Source organism: Cynocephalus volans, chromosome 10 (genome assembly GCF_027409185.1).
Source record: "Cynocephalus volans isolate mCynVol1 chromosome 10, mCynVol1.pri, whole genome shotgun sequence".
Taxonomy (NCBI): domain Eukaryota; kingdom Metazoa; phylum Chordata; class Mammalia; order Dermoptera; family Cynocephalidae; genus Cynocephalus; species Cynocephalus volans.
Window position 1 is genome coordinate 28658368 of NC_084469.1, and position 26043 is coordinate 28684410.

The window sequence follows — 26043 nt, forward strand, 5'->3', positions numbered from 1 at the left end:
TCTAAGTCCATCAGGCCAACTGCAGAAACACTGGAAGCATCTCCTTGACCAAAAGCCAGCTGGTTGTGCATTTATTTCTGCTCACTCTCCTCCTGTATCCCTGGAGGATCTTCAAGACTGCTCTTTTCAGATGTCACTTATTGGTGATTAGTTTTTTGTCCCCTACCTTATCTCTGCATTTCATTCTCTTCAGGACATGGGTGGCAGCAAAGCTCCCAATTCTTAGCTTCCCCCCACCAAACTATTTTCATTTTATTCTTTGGAGGCACACTCTCCTTTCTTCATACCTATAAGAAGAATACAATTTCATCTGAAGGTCAGTATCACAAAACAAGAGAGCTGGTATGAGCACTCAAGACTATGCAAAGGAACCCACGATGCAACATATTAAAATAAAATTTTAACAGTTCATTTTTTATTGATAAAAAGTTGAAACACACTTAAATCACTTTGCTGTTATACCAAAGTTGGATCCCTTTGGACTAATTTCCTTTAACTGAGTTGACATACTGCTCTGTCTACAGCACTGACTAGATGCTGTGTTTTGAGTCCAAGGCAGAATACTGTATAAATAACTGGCAAAGCTTGTCCTTTTTATTTTAAAACTTCACCACCCAGACAAAAAACTAAAATGTATGTCAACCTTTTAGGTATATATATTCACATACTTGTGTTGTCTCTATACACGCCTTGAGAAAGATGGAACACATAGTAATGTTTAACCTACTTTTTTTTGTATTCCCTATACTCACATTATCTACCCTGAGCTGTGTGCTACTTACATAAAAAGGGAGAAATTAGACTGGATCTCTACACTAACATTCTAAAAATCTACTGTCTAACATTCAAACTTCTCATTTGCTTTATAAAGCCCTCTACCACATCCTCATTTTCTTATGTCCACATATATCCACATCATTCCAGCTTCCAGATCTTTATATAATGATTCTTTTTATGCTCCCCTCATATCAATATTTCATGACTTCTGGAGACCCTTTAAAATATCACTAATGATTAATCCCATCTTTAATAAGCACCCACAAAGTGTATATAATTGTTTCTTTATCTGATTACATGATTGTTCACAAACTGCTGAGGGCACATACCTCCTATTCCCTAAGCGTAAGATTTAGCTCTTTTGTGAAAAATATTCGAAGATTACTTTCTCCAAAAGATCACCAAGCCAAACATTTGGCCATATTTTTATTTACTACATATACTATAAACATATACAATACATGCTACAAAAAAACATTTTTTTAAAATTTAACTGTCAAGAAAGTGTATAGTGTTATAATACAATGGCACATGTTCATATTTTATTTCAAATTGGTTTGCTTATCACCCACTTCAAACCATTAATAGTGAAATGTTACTTGTGGATAATTAAAAATTATCTATTTGCATTATTAACAATAAACAATTCCAACAAATTAATAAGAATTAACCATGTCAAATATTAGTATCCAAAAAATGGGTTTTTGCAGAAATGATTATATAAAATATAGCAGCCAATTTCAGTTTACTTTGCTCTGTGACAATATACATATGCACTTGAATAGGATTTTAGCATTTGCTTTTTCTGGAAGATGCTTAGAAAGAAGTCTTTTGATTTCTTGAGGTCCAATAACTGCCACACCCAGCCAAATCCAACCAAAAGTTCATGTAATGGCTCTGGACAACCAATTATCGAGAAATTCTTATGATTGGGGTAGAGGTACATGTTCCACTAGTATTACATATGATGAAAGAGACATTACAAGCTAACATCAAAGTCAAAGGCAAAAGAAAATACAAACATTCAAACCAGTTGTGACAAGGTTTTTCTACAAATATTTTAGATGCCATACTTTCAGGAAAACACGGTTTAATGTATATTTTGGATTTTACAGTATCTGTGCTCTAACTGAAAATTTAACAAAGTAGTCAGATGGAATTACACCTGGTATTGCAAATCTGTTCATTCAACATTATTGAGCACCCACTATGTGCACAGCACTGAGCTAACATTTTAAAAGTTCAGTATTAATGTCTTTATCAAGCATTACCTTAGTGTGAGGTAAAAATATATTAAATTAGCATCAACTCATTAGTTTGCTTGTGGTAATGCATGTAATCCTGCGCCAGCTGGCTTCCTGTGCCATGTGATAAGCTTCTGCACTCCCCTCATTGCAAACAACTGCACATTGACTGAATGCCAGGCTAGTCACTGGGATACCATGATTTGATATATGGTCACAGAATGCAAACTTATCATATCTACCTATGCAGTACAATTAAAAAGGTATATTATCATTCTAAAATGAGGTCCAAAGCAAAGTATCAGATGTTTCTATTGGTCATACCACACCACAGACCAGTAAGTGCCTTTATAGACTAGGAACTAACTTTGAAAGTTTCATATAGTCTAAATAGCCTAGATTATTTTTGGTCTCATAAGCCTATTCTTTGGAGCACCTGATCCCACTTAAACCATTCCATACTCTAAAGGGTTTGTAAACTAAACCTGAACATAAAGAGCCAAAAATCAAGGCAGTTTGTAATATACTTCAAGCACTACTCTGACCATGTGAAACGAATAATACATAAGTAATTCATGACTGGTTGAAAAATTTTTCAAAGCACTAACCCTACCCCCAAATTCATATAATTCTAACTTGACTTTTATACAAGTTGCACATCAGGCAGAGGGCAGAATTTGGCCCCAAAACCTTCCACGGAATATTATAAGTGATTGGTCCTCCTACTCCAAGTAAAATCCAAGAATTCCAAGAGTCTCCTAATGGGATACTGGCACTCAGGAGATATGACCCTGCTGGGTCCCATTAGCCACGAGTTTATTTAGCTGCTGTAGCAGTGTGACCTACTAATGACCTCGTGGGGAAGGCAGAGAGCTGGGAGTTTGGCTGTCCACTTAGTGAATCCAATACTGGCTTAAAGCTATGCACTGAATAAAGTGCTCTGCACATCCTGCTTCTCATCTGGAATGAAAATATACACTTATCTTAGTAATTAACCTACTTGTAGGTTTGGGGAAAAAGAATGACAAGGGCTGCAAGAATCCCAAGAAAAAGTATTAAGCATTGACTAGGAAGGAAGACAAATGCCTCTAGTAGTGTTCTCAGAATTCTCAGGATTTGAAATGTCAGAATGAGTCATACAATGGTCATGTTCTATAAATGAAAAAGCAATCCCACTGGGTACTATTCACATGGTGCACGATTACTTCATGGGAGTGGGAGGGAACAGTCTATTGCCATTTGATAGTACGGTTTCAGAATGAAAAAAAAAAAAAAAGGAATAAATCAGGGTAAGCAGTGTGTAACACTCCTCTCCTGTCCATCGGTTTTCCACAGGTTGATCTGCATTGCCTGAGAGAAAGAAGGCAAGACACCTTCTTCTGATACACATGGGCATGGCTGCTACCACCTAAAATTGCCAATTCAGAAGTTAACACACAGGCCCTCCAGTTTCGTACCCTGAATATGGTAAATAACACTAGGAATGGAGTTCAGTCTAAAAAAGATCACAGGTAACAGAGTGCTTATATAAACTAGACTGCTTTTGACATCTGTAAGAAAATTGTATAGATGGCAGTTGGAAAAAAAAAGATTGTTCCCATCTGTCAGCAAAACTGTTGAGCTATACTCAGCTGAAGTCCTCATCAGGATTCTGTTGATCCAGCAGACGGACATGTGTGAATGGGAAGTGACCTCGTTTGCCATTACACTCCCCTTCCCACTGACCACTCACATTAATCTTCGTAACCTTTACCAGCTCACCGACCTGCAGGAGGAGAATAAGGAGAGCACTTTATTTCCAGTTAAGAATGCAAACTGAAAAACTCCATTCTCTGGTTAGGCATACCCTGCCCATGTGATTGCTCTAGGGCTAATGTTACAGAAATGGCTAATCACTGCCTCCCCAGCCCCAGCCACCAGACTGATTACTTGTGGTTAATGCAGGCAGAAGGAAGAAGTGTTTTTAGCAGTGCAGGAAAACAAAGAATACAGAAAGGATCCTAGAAAATGATACTTTTTGGAAATCTCAAAGTGTCTCTGGATGAGCAATCCCAATTTAAGTGAGCTAGTATTCCTTCTCTTTGTACCCACTACCCTCAGCTTCCTGCCTGCCTCACAGGCCCTGGCCTTGGGAAGAAGCTCTCTCCCCTCCTAGGCATACGAAAGCAGTATATATAATCCACCAGCTCACACTCATACACATCTTGGCCTGCTACTGCTTGCACAACAGAAGGCAATCATGGCAAGCATAAGTCATTTGGTTCCAGAAAAAAAGTTTTTTCCTTTTTTTTTCTAGCTGTCTTCCCGGTCCCAGAAAATTAAATGTTCCTATTACCTCCAGAACAAGGCAAGCTTTTTCCCATTTGACCAGGTACAGGCCAAAACTCCAAATCCCATTAGCTCTCTGCAAAGCCCCCAACTTCCTCCGCAAGATCTACCTGACAGGCCGCTACCCCCTCCCCATCCCACCGTCTACTGACAGACCTTGTTGCTCCCTCAGTGTCACCTGGAACTTTCATTACCCAATAAGGGGACAAAAAAATCAACTATCATATTTTTGCTTCTGTTAATAAAAAGTCTCTTGTGACATCACACATAAAGTTTTAACAATGTAAGATATACCTCTATCTTGCTATGAAACTTAAAACAAGTTCAATCTGATGATTCACCCTGAGGCAAAATATTCAACAATGGTGATAAGACCCCAGATGTCATTGAACTAAAGAACTTTATGACCATCCTTTAATTATTATCAACATTTGAGTTCTGAGGACACAAGTGGTTTCTAAGCATAACTACTCATTTGGTTTTATTAAATTAATAATACTATTTATCGAACTATTATACTTGTATAGTATAGGAGAGGGTATTTTATATAAACTATTTTCTAATCCTCATAATAACCCTGCTAAGACAGGAACTGGTTTCATTTTACAGATGAAAAAACAGAGGTTCACAGCAATTACATGATATACCTGAGGTCACAGAGCTAGTGGCAGGGCTGGGATTTGAGCCCAGAATTATCTGGCTCTAAAGCCATTTATGCTCTTTCTCCCATACCAGAAACTTTCAAATTATGCTCTCTGGGCCTTAGGAGTTCTCTAAGAATGTCTGCAGGACAACTACTGGCCACAGCCAACTCAAGTCCAAGCCTAGAGTCTCCTCTAGAACCAGCTTAATCTCACTCACAGATGAAACAATTTGCTTTTTGGCCTGTCTGAATTTCCCAAAGAACTATATGAAAACCAGAGGCCTAAAGTATGGGTCACAGGATGCTGAGAAGAGGACAAAAACAAGGGAATGATAGAGAGACTAGGGATAAGATACAGAAAGTGAAAAAAAGCAGCAGCTTGATCTTTCGATATTGTAAAGACAAAGACTGACGATGTAAAGGGAGGGGACAGAAGGATAATATGGCACACCATCCTTGCAAGCAGACCCAGTCCTCGTAGCTGACTGGCACCAGGGTTCTGTTCATTCCCCGCAATTTTCCAATTCAAAGTTTCTGACATCTAAGTAGGCCAACTATGACAGAGTTTCTACAGTCTTTGTGGAGAGGAAGAACAGGACATCAAAGTGAAGTTTCACTTGCTATTAAAAATCATCTAAAAGATTTATTCCTTTATCCCTAACTTTAGTTCTCAGACTTTATCTTACTGTTCCCTTCTTTCTAAATATTTTGCAGTGTTGCAAGAAGCTAGGCTTAACACCAGCCTCACAATAATATTTGAATATTCCTTAGTGAATTACCCTTGTTTGTGACCTATCACCTACCCTTGACTCTCCGCCTTTCACACACACACAAGCATGCACACATTATGCACGTTACTGGAATTAATGCCTCTGGGCTGCTAGTCACTTAACTATGTTAAGGTCAATTACGTCAAGTGCAGGCAGCACTTTTTTCCCCCATTTTTAGTATTTATTTGTACTGCCTATTAAACACTCATGTCATATAAAGTGCTATTCTGGTAGCTGGACCCAGAATAACATAAGTCCCTGATTTCAGGAAGAGAAAAATGTTCAGGGGATGTGCATGTTCATATCAAAAATCTAAAAAAATGCAACTCAGATTAGGCTCCCCTTTAGATGGGTACTAAGGGGCCTATTTCTCTCAAACTGGTCTGAGAACTTCAGGCCTGTCTTCCCCATCATCCCTAATGTCTGCCATATCAGAATCCATTTTACTTATATTAAAAATACACACAAGGGACATGATGGAACATTCCAGAGTGCTGGAAATGTTCTACACTTTCATCTGGGTGGTTATCACACATGCATGTAAACTCATCAAACTGTATACTTAAGATTAGTACATTTTACCAAGTGATTTGTTTACCTCAATAAAACAATGAAAAGAAAAAGATGTTTGTTATATTTTATTCGGCTTTTCTAAGGATTTTGTAGAAGGTGCTTTGATGCCAAAATCTGTGTTTAAAACGCCTCTCTTTTCTTGCAATGTTATATTGTCTTTATTCTTAAGCATTCAAAGTACAGTCTCAAATCACATCCCACAGAGCTCTGAGAAGCAAAGGGTAGGGTGAATGTGGACTAACCCAGCCCCTTGCTGTTACCAGTACAACAGAACCATACCAGCTTAAGAAGTAGGGCAAAACCTGATGACCTGACCCCATACATTTTCTCTTTCAGACTTCTAAGAGAGAAATGGGTAGGGAGTTCCTATAAGGCAAATGTCACTCAGGAAAGAAATTATGTGTAAATTAGACCTTTGGGGCCAGCCCCGTGGCTCACTCGGGAGAGTGTGGCGCTGGGAGCGCCGAGGCTGCAGGTTTGGATCCTATATAGGGATGGCCAGTGCACTCACTGACTGAGTGTGGTGCAGACCACACTGTGTCGAGGGTTGCGATCCCCTTACCAGTCAAGAAATAAATAAATATAAATAAATAAATAAATAAATAAATTAGACCTTTGGATCACATTAGAACCATCTTTATTGTTTAGATTCTCTTGGCTGTACCCTATTGAGGAAAGTTCAGGAAAACCACACCATATTCTGAAATCCAAAACCTTTTTTTTACAGTTGATTAGGTTCTTGGCAGAAAGGTCCAAATGTCAGGTGGTGAAAGAAAGGCTATGCCGCAACTGAAATGATTCTGATATTTAAATGAATAAAAGAGAAAAGTTGTAAGCAGTCAATTGGGCTGATTAATTAACCTGCCCAAAGTGGCCTTGAAGTACAAATACTCTGAGGAAGATCTTATTAAAATTAAATAGTTTAACGGTTCAGATCCCCATGCCAGCCAGCTACCAAAAAAAAAAAAAAAAAAAAGCCCAAAACAAAACAACAATTAAATAGGGCTGGCTGGTTAGCCCAGTTGGTTAGAGCATAGTGCTGATAACACCAAGGTCCAGGGTTTGATCCCTGTACTGGTCAGCAACCCTAAACAAAAAACAAATAAATAACATTTTGTATCCTATGGGGTCTTTCTCCTGAAATATTCAAAGCACGTGGGGACAAGAACAAAGTCCCAAAAGCAACATGATTATATTTAGAGACCAGGGCTTCTTCCTGTGATACCACATGAAGCCCTGCCTCTTCAACAGTTGGGAAGAAAAGGTGGCTGTCAACCCTGGAGGAGGTGGGGTGGAGGATGGAATGGGGCAGTCTAAGAACACACACACACACAACCCTGGAGGAGGTGGGGTGAAGGATGGAATGGGGCAGTCTAAGAACACAGTGACACACACACACACACAGACACACACAGACACACACACACACACAGACACACACACACACACAGACACACACACACACACACAGACACACACACACACACACACACACACACACACACACACACACACACACACACACACACACACACACACACACACACACACACACACACACACACACACACACACACACACACACACACACACACACACCCATACTAAGAGCAATTCTTTCTCTAATACAGAAAGCCGGAATTCTGCCCCTCCTCCTACCTGGCATCAACTCACTAAAGCGTAACTCCTGAAGACCAGGGAGGCTGAGGAGGATGCATGTGCGTTTGAAAGCTGGTGTACAACTTTAAAAGAGAAAGAAAGTAAAACTGAATACTTGTCCCAGAAATGTTACTACAATCTTAAGACACAAAAAATGTACTAATCAGTGAATGTACTAATAACAGTAGTTCTAACACTACTGATTTCAAAATTCAAGTTATACATAGGAAAGAAAATTTTCATATGCATTACTGAGGAACAAGAAAGACTTCATGTAGAACTTGAAGTACTACAAGGCAGTTATTTAACTTTTCTTTTCATGAGGCAGACCTCACTAGCTCCTTGTAAAGGACTGATGATTCTTCCACCACCAAGGAACTGCTTTAGTGTCCCAGTCTGGTTCTCAGCCTCCTGATCTCATAATACATCCCTGGGAGCAAGTTTGCATGTAAATCATGGAGTCACACGTAAAGGGGACTGAATGTGGTTACTACACTTTCTTCACTCCTAGGAAACTTAATGGACACTGGTTTATTCCCGAGCTCTGTGTAGTTTCCAAGGTCAAACATGATCCTGGTGCGGATGTAATCAAATCTAGAATTTATCCAGCAAAAGATTAACCAGCCGATCTTCAACCAATGAGTCCCCATGATAATAAGAAAGAAACTGGAAATGGCATTAATTTTTGGTATTTACTATACAGGAACTATGTGACCTCCTTTGCCGGTGCAATCCCAAGTGACTGCTTTGCTAGTGTCTGTCCCTATTATCTAACAGGACAGACATCAACAATTGCCAACATTCCTTTGATCCAGACTTGTGACAGGATTCCAGTGAGCTCAGGGTAGGAAGCACACATAAATAAATGTAAATAAAACCAGGGAAAAGAAATACAGAGCAGTACAGTGGCCTTGTCTTCAAACATTTTCAAACACTAAAAACATAGTTAATAAATATTTCAAGATTTGGCTGGAGGGAAAAAAAAGTTAAGAAAACTACAGCAATCTAAGGCAGGAGTCAGCCAACTATGGCCCATGAGCCAAATCCAGCCTGTTGTTTCTGTAAACAGTTTTACTGGAACACAGCAAGCTCATTTGTTGTTTTGTCTGACTGCCTTCTTGCTACAATGGCAGAGTTGAGTGGTCGTGACGGAGACCATACAAGACCTCAAAAGCCTTCACAGAAAAAATTTGCAGACCCCTGATCTAAGGAATAGGTAAAACTTAGGGCCTACCTATAGTCTTTCAAATCAATGGAAACAAGTGTGGACAATCAGCCTTAATGACTCACTTGCCTCAGAAATGAAATGATATGGGCATAAGTTGTACTGGTAGAAAGCTGCAGGTCTTTGAGATTTAATTGGCAGGCTTCCAAGTGAACAGAAAAAGCATCCCACAAACTCCTGGGAGATAGGCCTGACCCTGGTTCTTTGTAGTCCAAGTCAGAAATGATCTTCTCTAGCTCAACAACTAATAATGCCTAAAACTAAGCTTTCCATCCCCTTGGTGAAAGGTGAGGAGGTGACCACACATAGTACATAACCTTTTAGCTCAACATTAAGGAATTTTAAAAAATTAATACAATGAATTTGACCTGAGGTTTCCAAACCGTACACTGTCAGAGGCATCACTGTGAACTCACAGGAGTGCCACAAAGTATTTTAAAGTTTGAGGGAAACTAGCAATACTGGACATCTGCAATGCTACGTGAACTATTAGCTCAAGGCAGTTCAAAATTTCATTATTATTAGGGCCGCCCTGTGGCTCACTCGGGAGAGTGCGGTGCTGGTAACACCAAGGCCACAGGTTCAGATCCTATATAGGGATGGCTGGTTTGCTCACTGGCTGAGCATGGTGCTGACAACACTAAGCCAAGGGTTAAGATCCCCTTATCGGTCATCTTTAAAAAAAAAAAAAAAAAAAAAAAAAAATTTCATTATTAGACCATACTACATTCCTTTCAAAGATGCCATATCTTTGCAAAACTGGGTTTTGGAAGTTGCTATGATAAAAAAGCATCTCATGAAAATAAATGTGAAACAGGAAATGAGGGTGGCAATGTTCAATAAGATCCCAAGATTTGAGAAACTGGGCAGTGTCTAACAGACTACACATCTCATTAGTTAAGTAACTGCAGTTACTTAATAATAAAATATCATTTTATTTCAATTATGCTTATTATTTTTAAAAATGGCTACTAAGTTATCAGGACATGAATATTTAAGTTGTTTGGACCTAGCTACTTAATAAATGGAACAGTCAGATAGTTTTTTTTGGCCTAGGGCACTATGAAATATCATTGAGACACTTAAGGATGCCATGAACCAAGTTTGGAATCTTTGAACTACAGTATTGTGGTTGATGAGTTCTTCAAAAGTAGAGATACTGAGGGGCTGGCTGGTTAGCTCAGTAAGTTAGAGCACAGCGTTGTAACACCAAGGTCAAGGGTTTGGATCCCTTTACCAGCCAGCTATCCTCCCCCACTCCCACCCCCTCTTAAAAAGTAGAAATATTGAAAAGGTTGTTAAAAAATTATCTGTGGAGATACTAGAGGGTCTGCCTTCAATGTCAGCAGACTGGATCTGTTACTTTCAAAGTCCCTTCCCACTGAGATTCTATGATTTGAAATGAAGATGTCCAAAGAAGATTGAAGGGAGAGGGAAAGTGGATATCTGCCTCAATGAACAGTACACAAATCTACAGCTACAGTCCCCAAAAAAGAAAAACTGGATACATCAAGTACTTGCTGCTCATACTTTCATACTTTCCACTCTCATTTTTCTCCCTAACAAACAGATACACCAGAGGGGACTTTATTCCCATTTTCTATACACAGGTTAAAAAGCCTTAACTTAGGTTTTTAGAGTTCCACATGGGGAAATGTGGAGTTGATGCAGTCACTGTTGCACCAAAGACCCAAAGCACTTTATACCTTCCCTATCTGAAGAATAGGTTCAGGCCTGAGAATACTTGAGATATTCCCGGATTACTCTCAAGTCTTATCTGTCAAAGGCAAAATGCCAGGTTGAATCAGAGAATGGAAGTTACATGATTAGTACATTAAAAAAAAAAGATGATTGTTTTGGACAGTCTATAGAGGCATAAAATAACCTTTAACACCTGTATTTGCAAGATTATATTTATCAGGATACTAGCTCCCAAGGAGCCACAAAACAAAAAGTTGAAATCTAAGATCAAAAAATGAAAGATGCCTCTGCACTGTTCTAGTGTTACTTCCAGTACTTCTGCTTCAAAACACTCAGTATATGTGCATTTATTTAATGTCTGTCTTCACCAGGAACTCCAGGATAGAACAGATGGTGTTTGTCTAGTTCACTGTTTTATTCCCCCAGAAAACGTCTGACCGGTTGACCCACAAAACTGTAGTGGGCAGAGGAATATCCTACTTTGGCAGTTGGCGAGAGTTAATCCCTTCCTTCCACAGCCTTCATCTCTACTAGAGAAATCTGGTGGGAGGAAATATCAAATAACTTATATTCTAGTGAGGATTCTGGTCACAGCAAATACCACGCAGGAAACACCCATCTGTAAGATGAAGGGAGGTGGTTCTTGAACACAGGTTTCTAAATTTTTTCTTTTAAAGCACAGAAACCCTTCCTCCAAAGAAAATCTTAGAGACCCTGAAATATAACAATTAAAAACAGTTACTCTTGGTTTAAGCAAGAGAGGGAAAGCCAGAACCCTGCATTCTCAGCTTCCTCCTCTCCCTGGGCACCTCCTGGGAACTCTCAGGGCACTAGAAAGCAGTCTAAAGACTGCTGGTATAATATATTACTTCTGGGTCCTGCCCAATTCTAAAATTAAGTGATCTGAATCTGTCAACTTAAAGTTAAACGTAAAACTCCACTAAAATATATCTAGCCGGTTTACAGACTAGATTTATAGGGGGTCGAATCATGCTTCATACATATGACACACACACACACACACACACACACACACACACACACACACACACACACACACACACACACACACACACACACACACACACACACACACACACACACACACACACACACACACACACACACACACACACACACACACACACACACACACACACGGGTATGTCAAAAAGTTTGTGGAAAAACAGAATTGAGATAATATAACTCTTTCCATGAACTTCTTAAAGACTCCTCGTGCACAGACAGATCTCAATGCATTTTCTTACTAGAATGCTAAGGTCAGAAAGCCAGAGTCTCCTAATTTTTCTCCCAGTCTCATCACAATAGGGAATAAGCATCAGTTCCCATGAAAAACCAGAGACGGCAAAGGAGAATTGTGCCTCGCTGCAGAGAGAATAAACTGAGGATATGCTGTCAATGAAACCACACAAAACCTACGCTGAGGAGGGCAGCAGCACTGTTGCAAAAGACAAAGAACCACAGACTGAATGGGTTTGGCAGACAGGTGCCAAAGTAGATCTGGGTTTGTCACATCTCCACCTCTCATTAGCTTGAATGACCCAATCAGTGTGTCTAAACATCACGTTTTTTCCATGTACTGAATATATATCCTAAGGTCCTTTCCAACTCTAGAATTCTATGATGCTAGACTAACACCATTTTTTTCAAGTATGGAAGAAGAGGTGTTTTAAAGCTATTACTTGAGGTATGCTAACTTGAAACAGGCCATCTTCAGCAATAAACATGTGCAGTTTAAAACCAACATCCAAACCAAAAAAGAAAACTTAATGAAATTATAAACTAGTTTTCTACTCAAATCTTTATTTCACAAGACTTATATTTCACAGCAAGGAAAGCAGCTCAACCATTTCTGAGCGTTAAAGCCTCTAATCAAGGCAGGGATCATTAAAAATAACTAAAGGAAATGCAAACAGAAGAAAACTTAACGTGATAACTCTTCTCTCCTGAGTATTAGCTGGCTCGTTCCATGAGTGCTGTTTTCATACTCCAGCCCAGTGCTAACAAGGTCTGCGATAATTGTCAAAAAGTCACATCCAAAATGTGCATAGCACTGACTGGATGTTAACATAATCTGAACCTACATGAAAATAGGAGGCTAGAAACTTGTTTTCCTTATCCTCCAAAGTCTAAGTGGGAAAAAGCAGTGGTGTGACCTAGACAACATACATTTCATTTCTCATCAAAGCAGAGGCATTATACTATTAAGTCACCACATGATCTCAAAAAATAAAAACCTTAAAACCACATTTTTTGGTCAAACCTAGAAGACTCAACGAACCTTCCCCTTTGCATCCACTAGATCAAAAAACGTAAAAGAAAAATTTGAAATCCAGTAATATCAGAGACTGATTCAAATAAATTCTTGCTCATTCTGTGGGCTGACATTCCAACGTAGAGGGCAGCTCCTACTTCTCACTGTATGAACACAACTCAAAAACAAAACTTAAAGATTTCAGTTTATAAGAATACATTTTTTACCCCTCCTCTGCTGATCTGTGCTCACATAACTTCAGCCCATGCTTATGAAAGTTAGCTACTCACTTACATTCAAGTTACCATATCAGTAGGCTCTGAAAGATGGGAATTCTTCTGTACTAGCTTATGTGCTAAACCACCATCTGTATAATTCAGAAAGGAAGAAAGAAAGGGAGGGAGGGAGGAAGAAAGTGAGAGACAAAGCTGAGTGCTAAAGAAAGGAATAAAGGAAGAAACGCAATGTAATGGTTGGCCAGAAGGAGATGGGCTACCAAGGGTAACTATTCAACAGTACAAGGAAAAAATTAACTCCTTAGGAAGAACTGGTTTCTTGCCTGTAAACAAAAACCAAGTAAATTTGCTGCTCTTTGGAATTAATACTTCTGAGTATAGATCTCTTCACACCTGTACTATGCTTCACTGTTGCCTCCTAAATTCTTATATGACAAACACAATTAATGGTAAGGAACATCATGGTCCCCTAAAGTAAAAATGCTGTTTTTATGGGAAAAATTCCACTTAAGCACTTTGACAGAAACCACTTATTACACTCAAATCTGCGTGAACCCATCTTCTTTTAGATAATGACAAACAGAAAGCAAGAAACAGGTTAGGATATAGAGGAGAAAAAATATTTTAGGTTAATTCCTGTGAATTCAGGTGGTGTTGTTATTAAAGTAGTCAAAGTATGTTTAGTAGATCAATCAGAACATTCAGTTACACAATTTTAAGCTTACTCATTCCAAAATAGGTTTTCTATAAAGAGAAAACCCAACATTAAATGCCAAAATCAGTACTTAATGGTTCGACATCTACAACAACATCACAACGCTGGTGCTTGTATTGAGCATTCCTACAAAGCTCTAAGAGGTCTGAAAGGGAGACCTGTAGCAGATCTCTTCTTTCTACATTTTGCACATTATGTACCTCCAAAGCCAAGGCTGTCTTGTCGTAGGCATTAGGGACTCGCTTCTGGATAACCCTGGCATAAATGGGCCCATTCTGGAGGTTAGGGAGCGGAGTGTTGACGCTGGGTTGGGCATAGGGCCCAGGCTCCGGCCCACCCAGTGGCTGTGGGTGGGAACCCTCCTGGTTACCTCCAATCAGAGCCGATACTGAGGCGGAGGCAGGTCTATACTTCTCGACGTAAGGGACTGGAATCATCCCTCTCTTGCCTTCGCTGTCCTCTGCATTCCACCACTGCTCTTCAGGCTTATCCCGGATTCTCAGGATGTCTCCTTTCTTAAAGGGAAGATCTTCTTCATCATTCCCATTAAAGTCAAAGAGGGCTCGCACATACTCTGCTTCCTCCTGCCTGAGAATCACTCCACTACCCTGCCTGGATCTGGAAACTGGTTCTATCAACGTTGTAGTGTCCAAATAGTGTATTTTGTAGAATTCCAGTAAAGCAGGCAATGAATCAAACTCTTGATCGCCTATTCGGAGTCTGGAGGGGCTCACCCCTGGAAAAAACAGAGCAGGGTGTTACTTAAAGATGTACTATACTGAAAATGAAATGCAGGTTTTAAGCATTTCCCACACATATTTAGTCAATATTTAATCACCAAAAAAAAAACCTGCCTAGAGAAAATAATCCCTTCTCATAGCAAATCAACACCACACTTTGAAGCTGAAACATCCTCTGGGAAGAAAGATGCCCATTACCATCGGCCCCAGAGAAGGAACAGAAGGCTGTGACAGACCAGACCAACTGGAATGTGCTCTCATACAAGATCAAAGACTAGTGAAACACGGGGACTTTTTGTTCATTCTCCCAATATGCTCTGTTGCTCCCCCATTTACAGAGTAGCATAAGGTTCAAGGTTTTGTTGCAATCTTCTTCTCAACCTCAGGAAATACTGGGAGCTCTTTTTGTTCACAGGTCCCAGCAGCTGTTCCAGGAAGAGGTGGGAGAGCTCTACAGTGAGCTCATAAATTCGTTCTCTTCACATCTAGAATGCACAGTTCCAAAGAAGAAAACATTTTTAAGACTTTTTCGATCTAAGACTGCTGATCTCAATTACATCTCTGACAGCTAAAAAAACTTGACTAGGTAAAGGAACCTAGGAACTGAACGAAACTAAAAAGCTGACTGCTTAAAAATCAATTCCTAAGATCATCACTTAAAAATAAAACACAGAAACTAGATTGTTCCCTACAAAACAAAACGGGCCATGAAAAAAGATAAACAAGGATGCTTGGGTAAATAAAAAAGTGTTAAAACATTCGACCTCTGATAACACACTGAAGGTCCAAGAGGAAAGGACATATTAGGAATGCTTAAAATTCATTAAGACAAAAATATGGGTCTGGCTCTAGACACAGCATATTTCAGAATGTATTCCCTCTCTATCTTGAGACCTAGAATTCATAATAGATGAAAATATATAAGTTCAAATAAGAAAGTTTTCTAATGAGGAATACAAACCTTTAACTTGCACTGTGCTAAGCACCCAAAATATCAAATCATCTTCCTTGAATTTTTTACCTTTTGGTTTCCTGATAAAGTAATAAATAGCTCTATAGAAAATGTGGGTTGGGGCAGATCATTTTTTAAATACCCTTAACCCTGCTGCAGCTCTACTCTTAGCATTTTGGGTTATAACCTACCAGATTTTTATATATACACACACACACACACACACAAATATAAATACATATACACATACATATGCATGTGTATATATATGTGTGTGTGTTAAATACATAGACATATATGTCTTTTATAACTGGGTTACTATATACAGTTTTTGTTTTTATTTTGGTGGGTAGCCAGTATGGAGCTCCGAACCCTTGACTTTGTTATCTTTTTTTTTTTTTTTTTTTTTTTAAAGATGACCGGTAAGGGGATCTTAACCCTTGACTTGGTGTTGTCAGCACCACGCTCACCCAGTGAGCGAACCAGCCATCCCTATATGGGATCCGAACCCGGGGCCTTGGTGTTTTCAGCACCGCACTCTCCCGAGTGAGCCACGGGCCGGCCCTTGACTTTGTTATCTTAATGCCGCACTCTAACCAACTGAGCTAACCAGCCAGCCCTAGAACATGACTTTTAATGGCTATATTCCTAAATTTTCACCAGTACAAACAATGCTGTTATGAGCATTTTTGTTCTAATCTATTAATGAACTTTTTTTATTACTTCCTCAGGATGATAACTCCTTGAAATGCAATGCTGGATCAAAGGATAAGGACAGTAAGGTTTATGTTGTCAAACTGCCCTCCAAAAAGTCTGTACAATTTTATGTTCCACCAGTGGTTGATGGGTTCCCATTTCCCTGATATCCTCAACAAAACAGTATTTTAAAAACCATCACCAATTTAATAAAGAGAAATGTTATCTCTTTTTAAATATCACCTTTGATCCTTTGATGTTTTTCATGTGTATTGACTATTTGTACCTCTTTGAAGAAAGTACTTTGAAAGTTACTTATTCAAGTCCTTTGTTAAGGGAAAATAGCCAATTTCCATTCCTATCAACAAGATAGCACTGTCCCATCCATTTAAAAGCCACGGCAGTGGTATAACACTAAGGTCAAGGGTTTAGATCCCATCTGGCCAGCTGCCAAAAAAAATAAAAGCCACAGCGATTAATGCTGTGAAACAGAAATGCTGTAGTAGCCCAAATGTCTAAAATCATTTGCCACACTCAAAAAAAAAAAAAAAAAGAGAGAGACCTAATTCTTTTGTCCAATGTTAAAAACCAGCTCTTCCAGAATGACCAGAAAAAGTATATTTAAAATTCAGTCCACTATTGGAGAGAAGTAAAAAGATAAAACATTAACTTTGGAAGTTAACCAAAAGTCCTCAGTGCAGAATGAGCACTGATGAGTCCTTCTCTTTTCACCCAAATCACTGATGAGAAACCAAGACACAATTTAAAGGATGGTTGCATATTTCCTATATTGCAAAAAGTTCACCTGTGAAATTCATGGCTGTAAGCTAAAACAAGTTAATAACCCAAACTCAGGACTGCTGGCTGTCTCTCCAATTTAAGATACTGAAAGAGATGCCCAGACCCAAGACTGTCTGCCTATGGCAAAAACACTCCTCAGGCACCAGCAGAATGTGACCCCAATAGTTCCAAGTGCAGGACTGGAGAGATGATTTTGGTTATGACCATACCAGAGCATGATGCTGCTATATTCTGGAGTTTCTCTTCACTGAGCTGGATCACTGACGGAGAATTATTCCTATTCAAGTCTGGTAGGCAAGGAGACGCATAGCCACCTAGCCTATCATCATGGGCTAATTCAGGATGATCTTCCAGGCCTGCAGAGCAACTATGTTAAGGACAGGGTCAATGCGAACATGGAGACCTACATAGCACTACCCAGTCAAGAAAGCTCCAGGGCAGAGTGGTGAGGAGACTGCCTCACACCAGCTAGAGCACCCATGTCTTTGAAAATGATCCAGATCACACCTAGGGAGAAAAGCTCTCCTGCTAAACTTTACACAACTACAAGTCAAGATACAATGACCAAAATGGCTTTTATCAGTTGCCCTTTTGGTGCAGTGGTTGGCAGACAGATAGTTAAGTGTTACAATTTTGTTTTGTTTTGTTTTGTTTTGGGCAGTTGGCCAGCAAGGGATCTGAACCCTTGACCTTGCTGTTATCAGCACCATGCTCTAACCCCCAACTGAGCTAACCAGCCAGCCCTGTGTCACATATTATTCTTTTTTTTTTTTTAATATGGAATTCTTCAAGAAGTAGTGTGACATTGTTGCACAGGGGCCATGCTAATCTTCTCCGTACAATCTTCTCTGTATCGTTCCAATTTTGGTGTATGGGCTGCCAAAGCAAGCACTACATATTATTCTCAATGAACAAACTCTGAGATGCTCACAGCATAGTAGGACATACAAAGGCATGCGAAGTATGGCTGGTGAGCCAGGAGCAAAGCAGCATGAAAGACACCCCCCCACCCCCACTTCCACTTCCAACTGGTGATGTGTTCCTACAAAAAGTAGTAGCGACAACAACAAACTGTGTCCTGAGATACAACAAAATCACAACAAAAGGGCAATTCTGACCATTCCTGAACATTTCCAAGGTACTCTTTTCACACTAAGAAGGAAAGTGACCACTCCCTGTCATCCATTGTTACGGTTCCTCTCCTACAGTACTAGGCCAAGTGAAGTGTGTTTTTTTGGGGGGAGAAGGGAATAAGAAGAACAAATAAGACTACTAAGCCAAGTCCCTTTGAAAGCTCAGTGCAAGAAAAATTGGCAGCTCATCTGGCACAAAGGTGGGAAGCAGGTTCAATTTATTTCTTGTTCAAATGGCGCATCGTGGGGCCTGCCAGTTAGCTCAGTTAGTTGGAGAGTGGTGCTGATAACACCAAGGTCCTGGGTTTGATCCCTGCACCCACCAGCTGCCAAAAAAAAACAAAAACAAAAAAACCCAGGGACATTTCAAACGCCATGGTGTAAACTGAGCTCACTACAACTTTTTTTTTTCTTTGCTTGGCAAACCCAACAGACACAGAAATACAAGCAAAATACCAAGGGAAACCTTTTTTTTTTTTTTTTTTTTTTTTTAAAAAGATGACCAGTAAGGGGATCTTAACCCTTGACGTGGTGTTGTCAGCACCATGCTCACCCAATGAGCAAACTGGCCATCCCTATATGGGATCCGAACTCGGGGCCCTGGTGTTATCAGCACCGTACTCTCCCGAATGAGCCACAGGCCGGCCCCCAAGGGAAACCTTAGATATACTTTACCTATAAATTGTTTTTCTATTCTACTGACACTATAATAATTCCACAGAGAAATGCCTCTTTTGGTGTACTGCTGGGGCAGTTAGATATACAGGGCAATCAAGCTTCATTGATCTAAACTCCAGAAGGGAAGGGAGGGGAACAGACCATACATAAGTCCCACATAAAGCCCAAACCTCACCACAGCTATGTGTTCCAGCTCCTTTTCCCTCCCTCCTCTCCTTCCAACCACAAATAGCCAAAGGCAGGAAACAGAAGGGCGGGAAAGGAAGGAGATAACAGTCAGTCAGTCTAGAGAACAGAACCAAGGACAGGATTCTTATAGCTACCTGGGACTTGGAAAACTTCACTGACAACCCTGTGCTGGATTCTGAATGTGCAGTACGAATTAACATTCAGAAATCAAAAGCAAGGCAAGCAGTTAATTATTATTTTTGTTTCTGTTGCTGCTCAACCCATAGCATTTCAGCCCTCAGGTTTTTACAATGCTATTCCCTGAAGAACATCTTCAGTCTCTGTGGGTTAAAACAAGCCAGGTTAGCTGGCTTTTAGCTCAGATGGTTAGAGCATGGTGCTAATAATACCAAGGTCCAGGGTTCTATCTCTGTACCGTCCAGCCAAAAAAAAAAAAAAGAAAAAAAGAAAAGAAAACAGGCCAGGCCACTTCTGGCATGGGTACCACCAGAGGGGATCCACCAGCAGCCTCTCCTTGATCTCACAGCACTTCCTCTTTTTCCCTTGCTCTTTCCTTATTTCCCACTCCTTCTCCTCTGCCTATGGCATTTACAGAGGTTGCTTAAATACCCACCACCACTGATCCAATTCAAAGGGCTAAAAAGGCCACTGACTTCCAGCTGAAAAGGTATCCTAAAAATGTGTCAAGACATATGGTCTCATGGAGCTGGCCCGTGGCTCACTCAGAAGAGTGTGGTGCTGATAACTCCAAGGCCACGGGTTCGGATCCCATATAGGGATGGCCGGTTGCTCACTGGGTGAGTATGGTGCTGACAACACCAAGTCAAGGGTTAAGATCCCCTTACTGGTCATCGTAAAAAAAAAAAAAAAAAAAAAGACATATGGTCTCCTAACCAGACAGAACTTTCTAAAAATGGTGGATATCAGCATGGTACTACGCAGATTCAGACTGACTAGGTTGATGAATTCTGGCTCTCACTAGCTGTATGAGCAGTTACCTAATTTTGCTGTGCTTCAGCCCTTATTCTGTAAAATAGGGCCCAATACCCACCTAGTAATTTTTTTTTTTGGGGGGGGTGGCTGGCCAGTTAGGGGATCCAAACCCTTGACCTTGCTGTTATAAGGCTAACCAAATGAGCTCTAACCAAATGAGTAACTGGCCAGCCATCTAATAAAATTCCTAAAAATGGCTAGTATGGGCTGGCCCATTAGCTCAGTTGGTTAGACTGTGGTAACGATAACACCAAGATCAAGGGTTCGATCTCTGCACAGGCCAACTGCCAAAAGGGGGGGGGGGGTGGCTAGTACATTATAAGTGCTCAAAAAAAAAAAGCAAATTCAGCTTAATCCATCCCCCAACCCACTGAATTCCTTCAGAAATGTTCAATTCATCCCAAAATCCAAAGTCTGCTACGCTGTTTCCACAGAATCACAAGATGCTTCTCAAAAGCTCTGTGGTTTAATAGGTTTGAAAAATCCAGTACCCTCCCTTGGAAGGTCGTAATTCACATGAGCATAGTACATAGTAAAGACTTGGAGAAGTCTGTGATAAGTAAACCTATTTCCTTTTACCATGGAATTATTTTTTTGGTGTAAAACCTACAGGTAACTCACTGAAGAAGTTCTCCAGAATCACTGGATAGAGAGATACTCTGACATTGAAGAGTAAGACATGAGAACCAAGTTTCTGAACTGAAACATGAGGTAAACAAATGAAATACAAAAGCTGAAGGTACGAAAAAGGCAGCAATCCCCTACTATCTCCAGGCAAGTGGTTTGGTGCTACCTTAAAAACTCATCATCAACAATTACCACCCTAGTTTCAGCTCTGCACCTCCAAAATGAGGCAAGCTTTTATGCTCCCCGCTCCCACTAGGGCAACAGACGGGAGGCTTTGGGTTGAGCAGGTAGCAGCAGGCACCATCCTATTGCTATAAACTGGACCCAGGTCCTTTCACACTTATCGATGTACCCCATTCCCTCTAATCCAGCACTTATTCCCTAAGACAAGCTGTTCACCATGCTTACCAACCACACCATGCATGCCTGTGAGCCTATCAAAGCAAGACTGGTTTTCCATTTTGCTTCAGCTCCCCGCCAGTTCATAGTTATATTCATAAGATTAATATATAGTACTTATTGAATACTTACTCAGTATGCCAGCCTTAATCCTTACAAGACCCCTATGGGCTCAGTATCACTATTTTCACTCTTTCACAGATGAGGAAACTGAAGCAGAGAGAAGTTAAATAGCTTGCCCAAAGATAAAGAAACAGTAAGCAGCAGGTAAATAAGATTCAAACCCAGGCTCCACAGCTCAACCCTGTAATTACTCTCCTAACTCACACTCATTCAGTTTTGCCTACTCTCTACTGGTCAAGGTCTAGTAGTCCCTCATTGTTTCAAGAAGAAGAAACTAGTGAATCAATTAATTGCAAGGGTTCCCAAAGGGTCCACCTTGAAGCCCAGCCTGACAGAATGTGACCAGTAGATTTAACCAAATCCTTCCTTATTTACCCAGGGCAACAGCCAAGGCGCTACAAGGCCTTGGTAGCATACAAAAGCATGTGGGAGCTGAAAACCTAAGATAAGTTAAAAATAGGTTCACTAGAAAAAGGCTGAAAATCCCTGGCCTATTCTATCCCTATGCCTCTGAAAATTACATCTAAGCCATTCCATACATACCTATATATTGCATGCACAAAATACACTATGCAATCCCAAGCAAAAAGCTCATCTTCCACAGTCAATGTGCCAAATAAGGTTTTTAAAAGCCGATTCATCATTGATTTTAGATAGATGTGTACTTTGAATGCTAAGTCAGTTTTCTTTTTGCCTTTCTTTCCTTCTCATCTTTAAATAGAATCTAGGACTCCAAGGCAGACATAAAGTGTTGAGGACAGAGTCCTCTACGTGCACTGCTAGGATCCCCAAAGGAAGTTGACTTTGACAGAAAAGAGTATAGTATAAAAGGGTCAGCTCTCAGGTCAGCATGCCTAGATCCAAAATCTGGTTCAGTAATTTACTAGCCTTGTGACCTTAAGCAAAATTACTCAATCTCTGCCTCTCAGTTTCCTCCTCTATAAACAGAAATGTTTTAATAAATGGAGATCATAGTACCTACCTCACTAGATACTGCTACAGACAGTAAAAGAGATAGGGCACATGAAGTACTCAGCAAAGTACCTGGCACAGAATAACCAGTCAATAAATGGTATCTATTAATATTGTATATGCCCAAAAAAAAAAAAAAAAGAGTTAAAAAGGGCCGAGCCCGTGGCGCACTCGGGAGAGTGCAGCGCTTGGGAGCGCAGCGACGCTCCCGCCGCGGGTTCGGATCCTATATAGGAATGGCCGGTGCACTCACTGGCTGAGTGCCGGTCACGAAAAAGACAAAAAAAAAAAAAAAAAAAAAAAAAATTGTATATGCCTCTCTAAAATTCAACAAATTCCTCTGTGTGGCATCAAAAGAAAAAGAGCTTGGGCCGAGCCCGTGGCGCACTTGGTAGAGTGCTGCGCTGGGAGCGCGGCGACGCTCCCGCCGCGGGTTCGGATCCTATATAGGACTGACCAGTGCACTCACTGGCTGAGTGCCGGTCACGAAAAAACGACAAAAAAAAAAAAAAAAAAAAAAAAAAAAGAAAAAGAGCTTGATGGGGAGGGGGAGAACAAAGATTAAGTAATCTTTATAAAGACAGCAACTGAATTGTTACCCTGCATAGAATATGGGGTATATAGCAGAAATAATACCACAATGGCCAGGAATTTCCCACACCCCATCCACAAACTTTGGCAAACTTCACCTTCTCTTGTGAGCCAAGGATCTGAATGAACCCTTATCTTTTTTGAAAAAGTAGAGCTCAATATCAAGATAAATGTTGAGATATAAAATCATAATGCTACAAAGTATATATACATAAAATAATAATAAAAAATAAAAACAAAACAAAAATATAATCATAATGCTGTGTGGAGAAATATCAAACACACCTGCCTGCTGCCATTTCCAAATTTTGCAACCAACAAAAGGTTGAGAATTTTTTTTTAATGACCGGTAAGGGGATCTTAACTCTTGACTTGGTGTTGTCAGCACCACACTCTCCTAAGTGAGCCAACCGGCCATCCCTATATAGGGATCCGAACCTGCGGCCTTGGTGTTAACAGTACCACACTCTCCCAAGTGAGTCACAGGCTGGCCCTGAGAATTAAATTTCAATGACAGTTTGCAATCGTGTTACTACTACATGTTATGCAAAACCCTAGATACCAAGCAGGTGGCATCAAAGTAAAATATATCTGGTTTAGGGCAAATACATGTACATCAATATTCCTATTTCATGTCATAATACTATTAAACTGACCAGAATGAGAAAGACCTAGGATCATTTGTGAACTTAAAGACCTCATACTTATTTTTTATAATTTGTAAGTGTTAACAAAGAGACTGCCTATCCCACTTCCCCATTTCTGGACAAAGTGAGTAAATCTAAATTAGGACTATCCTAAAAGGGCAAGTCGGCAATGCCTAGCTCAGGAAAAATCAAGAGACTTGCCTGGATCTAGTCTTAGCTGGTCAGGAGGAAACTGCCTCAACTTGGGAACAGTGAGAAGCCACTAGAGCTTTTGGTGCTGTTACTCAGACACCTCAGAATAACTACGTACCTCACAAATCTCAAGTACTAAGTGCATAATTTCCTTAACATTTCCCAAACAACTCCAATGACATGATCAAGATAGTCACATCTCAATGTTCCCTGGCGAGGACCCAGTGTAGGTAATTTAAATTATCTGCCCAGCAGGGTCTGTTTCCAATATCCAGGAAGACTCAGGCCACAGCCCCAATTTACTGAGCAAGGAGAAGCTCTGAAGTACAGACTGACAATAAGTTCAAGGAAAATGAAGTTCCATTCACTTTCAGGGAAGGGATTGTTTCCACTGGCTTATATCTGGTTTATTTTCTGAAAAAAATGTTCCCTCCCCTAAACACTTTGAAAACCAGAACCCCTTTATTGCGGAGGACAGTCTTCTGGACACTAAGATCTCCTGGACACAGTGTGCCAGGCATCAACTTATTCTGGGCTTTTTACAGGCTTTCTTCTACCACCAAGGCACTTAATTCACCACCTTCGTCCTCCACGGGGGAAGAGGACGGTAAGAGCATTTTGGAAAAATGCCCAAGAAAGGAAAAAGCTGACCGGTTTCCTGAGGGTGTCTCCATCCCTCCCGGCCAGTGTGTGGTGACTTCCCACCAAAGGCCACCAGGGGAGTACGGCCAAACCCGGCTCTCCAACACTGCAGGAAATGTTTCAAGCCTAAAAGCCACTTGTAGGATTATCAGATTCATTCTAGGCACCGCTGCCAAGTGATGCCCCCGCAGTGCCAACATCCCCCTCAGCTCTTTGTCCCCACGTTGCCTTGCCCTGCCCTAGTGCCCGGCCCGGGCGCCAGCCCCACCCTGGGGCAGAAGCAGTTCCCCTTCCCCCGGGCTGTCCTCCCAAGGCACACCCAAAGGCCTCGGTCAGCGGCTCTTCCTCCCCCACACACTCCCTCTCGTTGGTGGGAACGAGCCTGGACAGCAGGCTGCCCTCTGCCCACGTCCCTCATGGAGTCAGCTCGCGAGGAGCAGCCGGCCAGGCTGGGAGTTCCGCGGCCCTCACCCCGCCCGGGGCCTCCCGTCCCGTCAGTCCCTCACCCGGAGGAGGCTGGGCGGGAGACGGTGGCACGGGCGGACGCGGGCCGCTGCTGTTGATGATGTAGTGGGAGACGCGCGAGTTCTCGGAGACGCTGAGCACATAGTCCCCGGGGCTGGTGCTCGAGTCCCGCACCAGGAACACCCCGTGCCGCTGGCCCTGCAACAGCGCCACCGCCTCCTGCCGGCTCAACCGCCCCCAGTACCAGCTACTCCGTTCCTCCGAGTCGAAGTTGCCCGCCATGGCCGCCTGCGCGCCTACACGCTGGGCCGCCGCCGCCGCGCGCGCCCCTCCAGCCCCGCCGTCCGCCGCCCAGCGGACCGGCTCCGGTCTCAGCCTCACAGCAGCGCCCGAAATGGCGGCGGCTGCCGCGGGCCTTCCCCACCGGAAATGACGCGATCCTTGCCCGTGGGAGGCTGCCGGGAAGGGGACCGCCACCGCCATTGGGAGAAGGGCAACTGAGGCCCTCGCGCGCGCACTGCGCATGCGGCCTCTTGGGCGTCGCCGCCTGGTCCGGACCGGGACTGCAGAGCATGGGGAGGCGGAGTCCAGGGCCGAGGGGCGGGGCCGCAGCTGGCGGTCCGCCGAGGTTAGCGTTTGCGCCGCTGGCAGCAGGGGTCTCTCCACCAGGCTTCAGGTTCCTGGCAGGCCCAGGACGTCTAGGCCGCGACTCCCAGGGAAAATTGGAAAAGAAAAGACGGTTGTGGCCCCAGGGCCTGAGCTCTCGGCAAGCCTCCCTGAGATATCGGTCTATTTCTGGTCCTTCCTCTAGTTTCTTCACAGGCTGACTAAAGTTCTTGTTTTCATTGATTCATTCAGCAAACAATTATTGACACCACACTTGCCTTGCCGGTGCAAAGGTGATCAAGGGGAGGCCCTGCTCTCACCCAACTCACAGACCAGTGGGAGGAACCAGGAAACAGTCAGTGACAAAGTAATGACAATTGCTGTCATAAGAAACAGACAAGGACACAGAGCAAATCCCCCAAATCCAGTATTTAGAGAAATCCAAGAGAGT

General features: G+C 41.6%; 1 protein-coding gene and 1 pseudogene across 2 annotated transcripts; both read right to left on the reverse strand.

Annotated features, from left to right (window-relative positions):
- Nucleotides 1-459: 459 nt before the first annotated feature.
- Nucleotides 460-25401, reverse strand: CRK (CRK proto-oncogene, adaptor protein). 2 transcript variants are annotated; one of them, XM_063112138.1, is made up of 3 exons: nucleotides 25028-25401; nucleotides 14347-14882; nucleotides 460-3786 (listed from the first exon to the last, which is right to left on the reverse strand). In XM_063112138.1, exons 1-3 carry the CDS (start codon nucleotides 25266-25268, stop codon nucleotides 3649-3651), a joined length of 915 nt encoding a protein of 304 aa, XP_062968208.1. In that variant the 5' UTR covers nucleotides 25269-25401; the 3' UTR covers nucleotides 460-3648. The 2 variants fall into 2 exon arrangements, with proteins under 2 accessions (XP_062968208.1, XP_062968210.1); XM_063112140.1 differs by having other exon boundaries at nucleotides 3694-3786; nucleotides 14517-14882.
- On the reverse strand, nucleotides 18107-18227 carry LOC134389803 (U6 spliceosomal RNA; annotated as a pseudogene).
- Nucleotides 25402-26043: the final 642 nt, after the last annotated feature.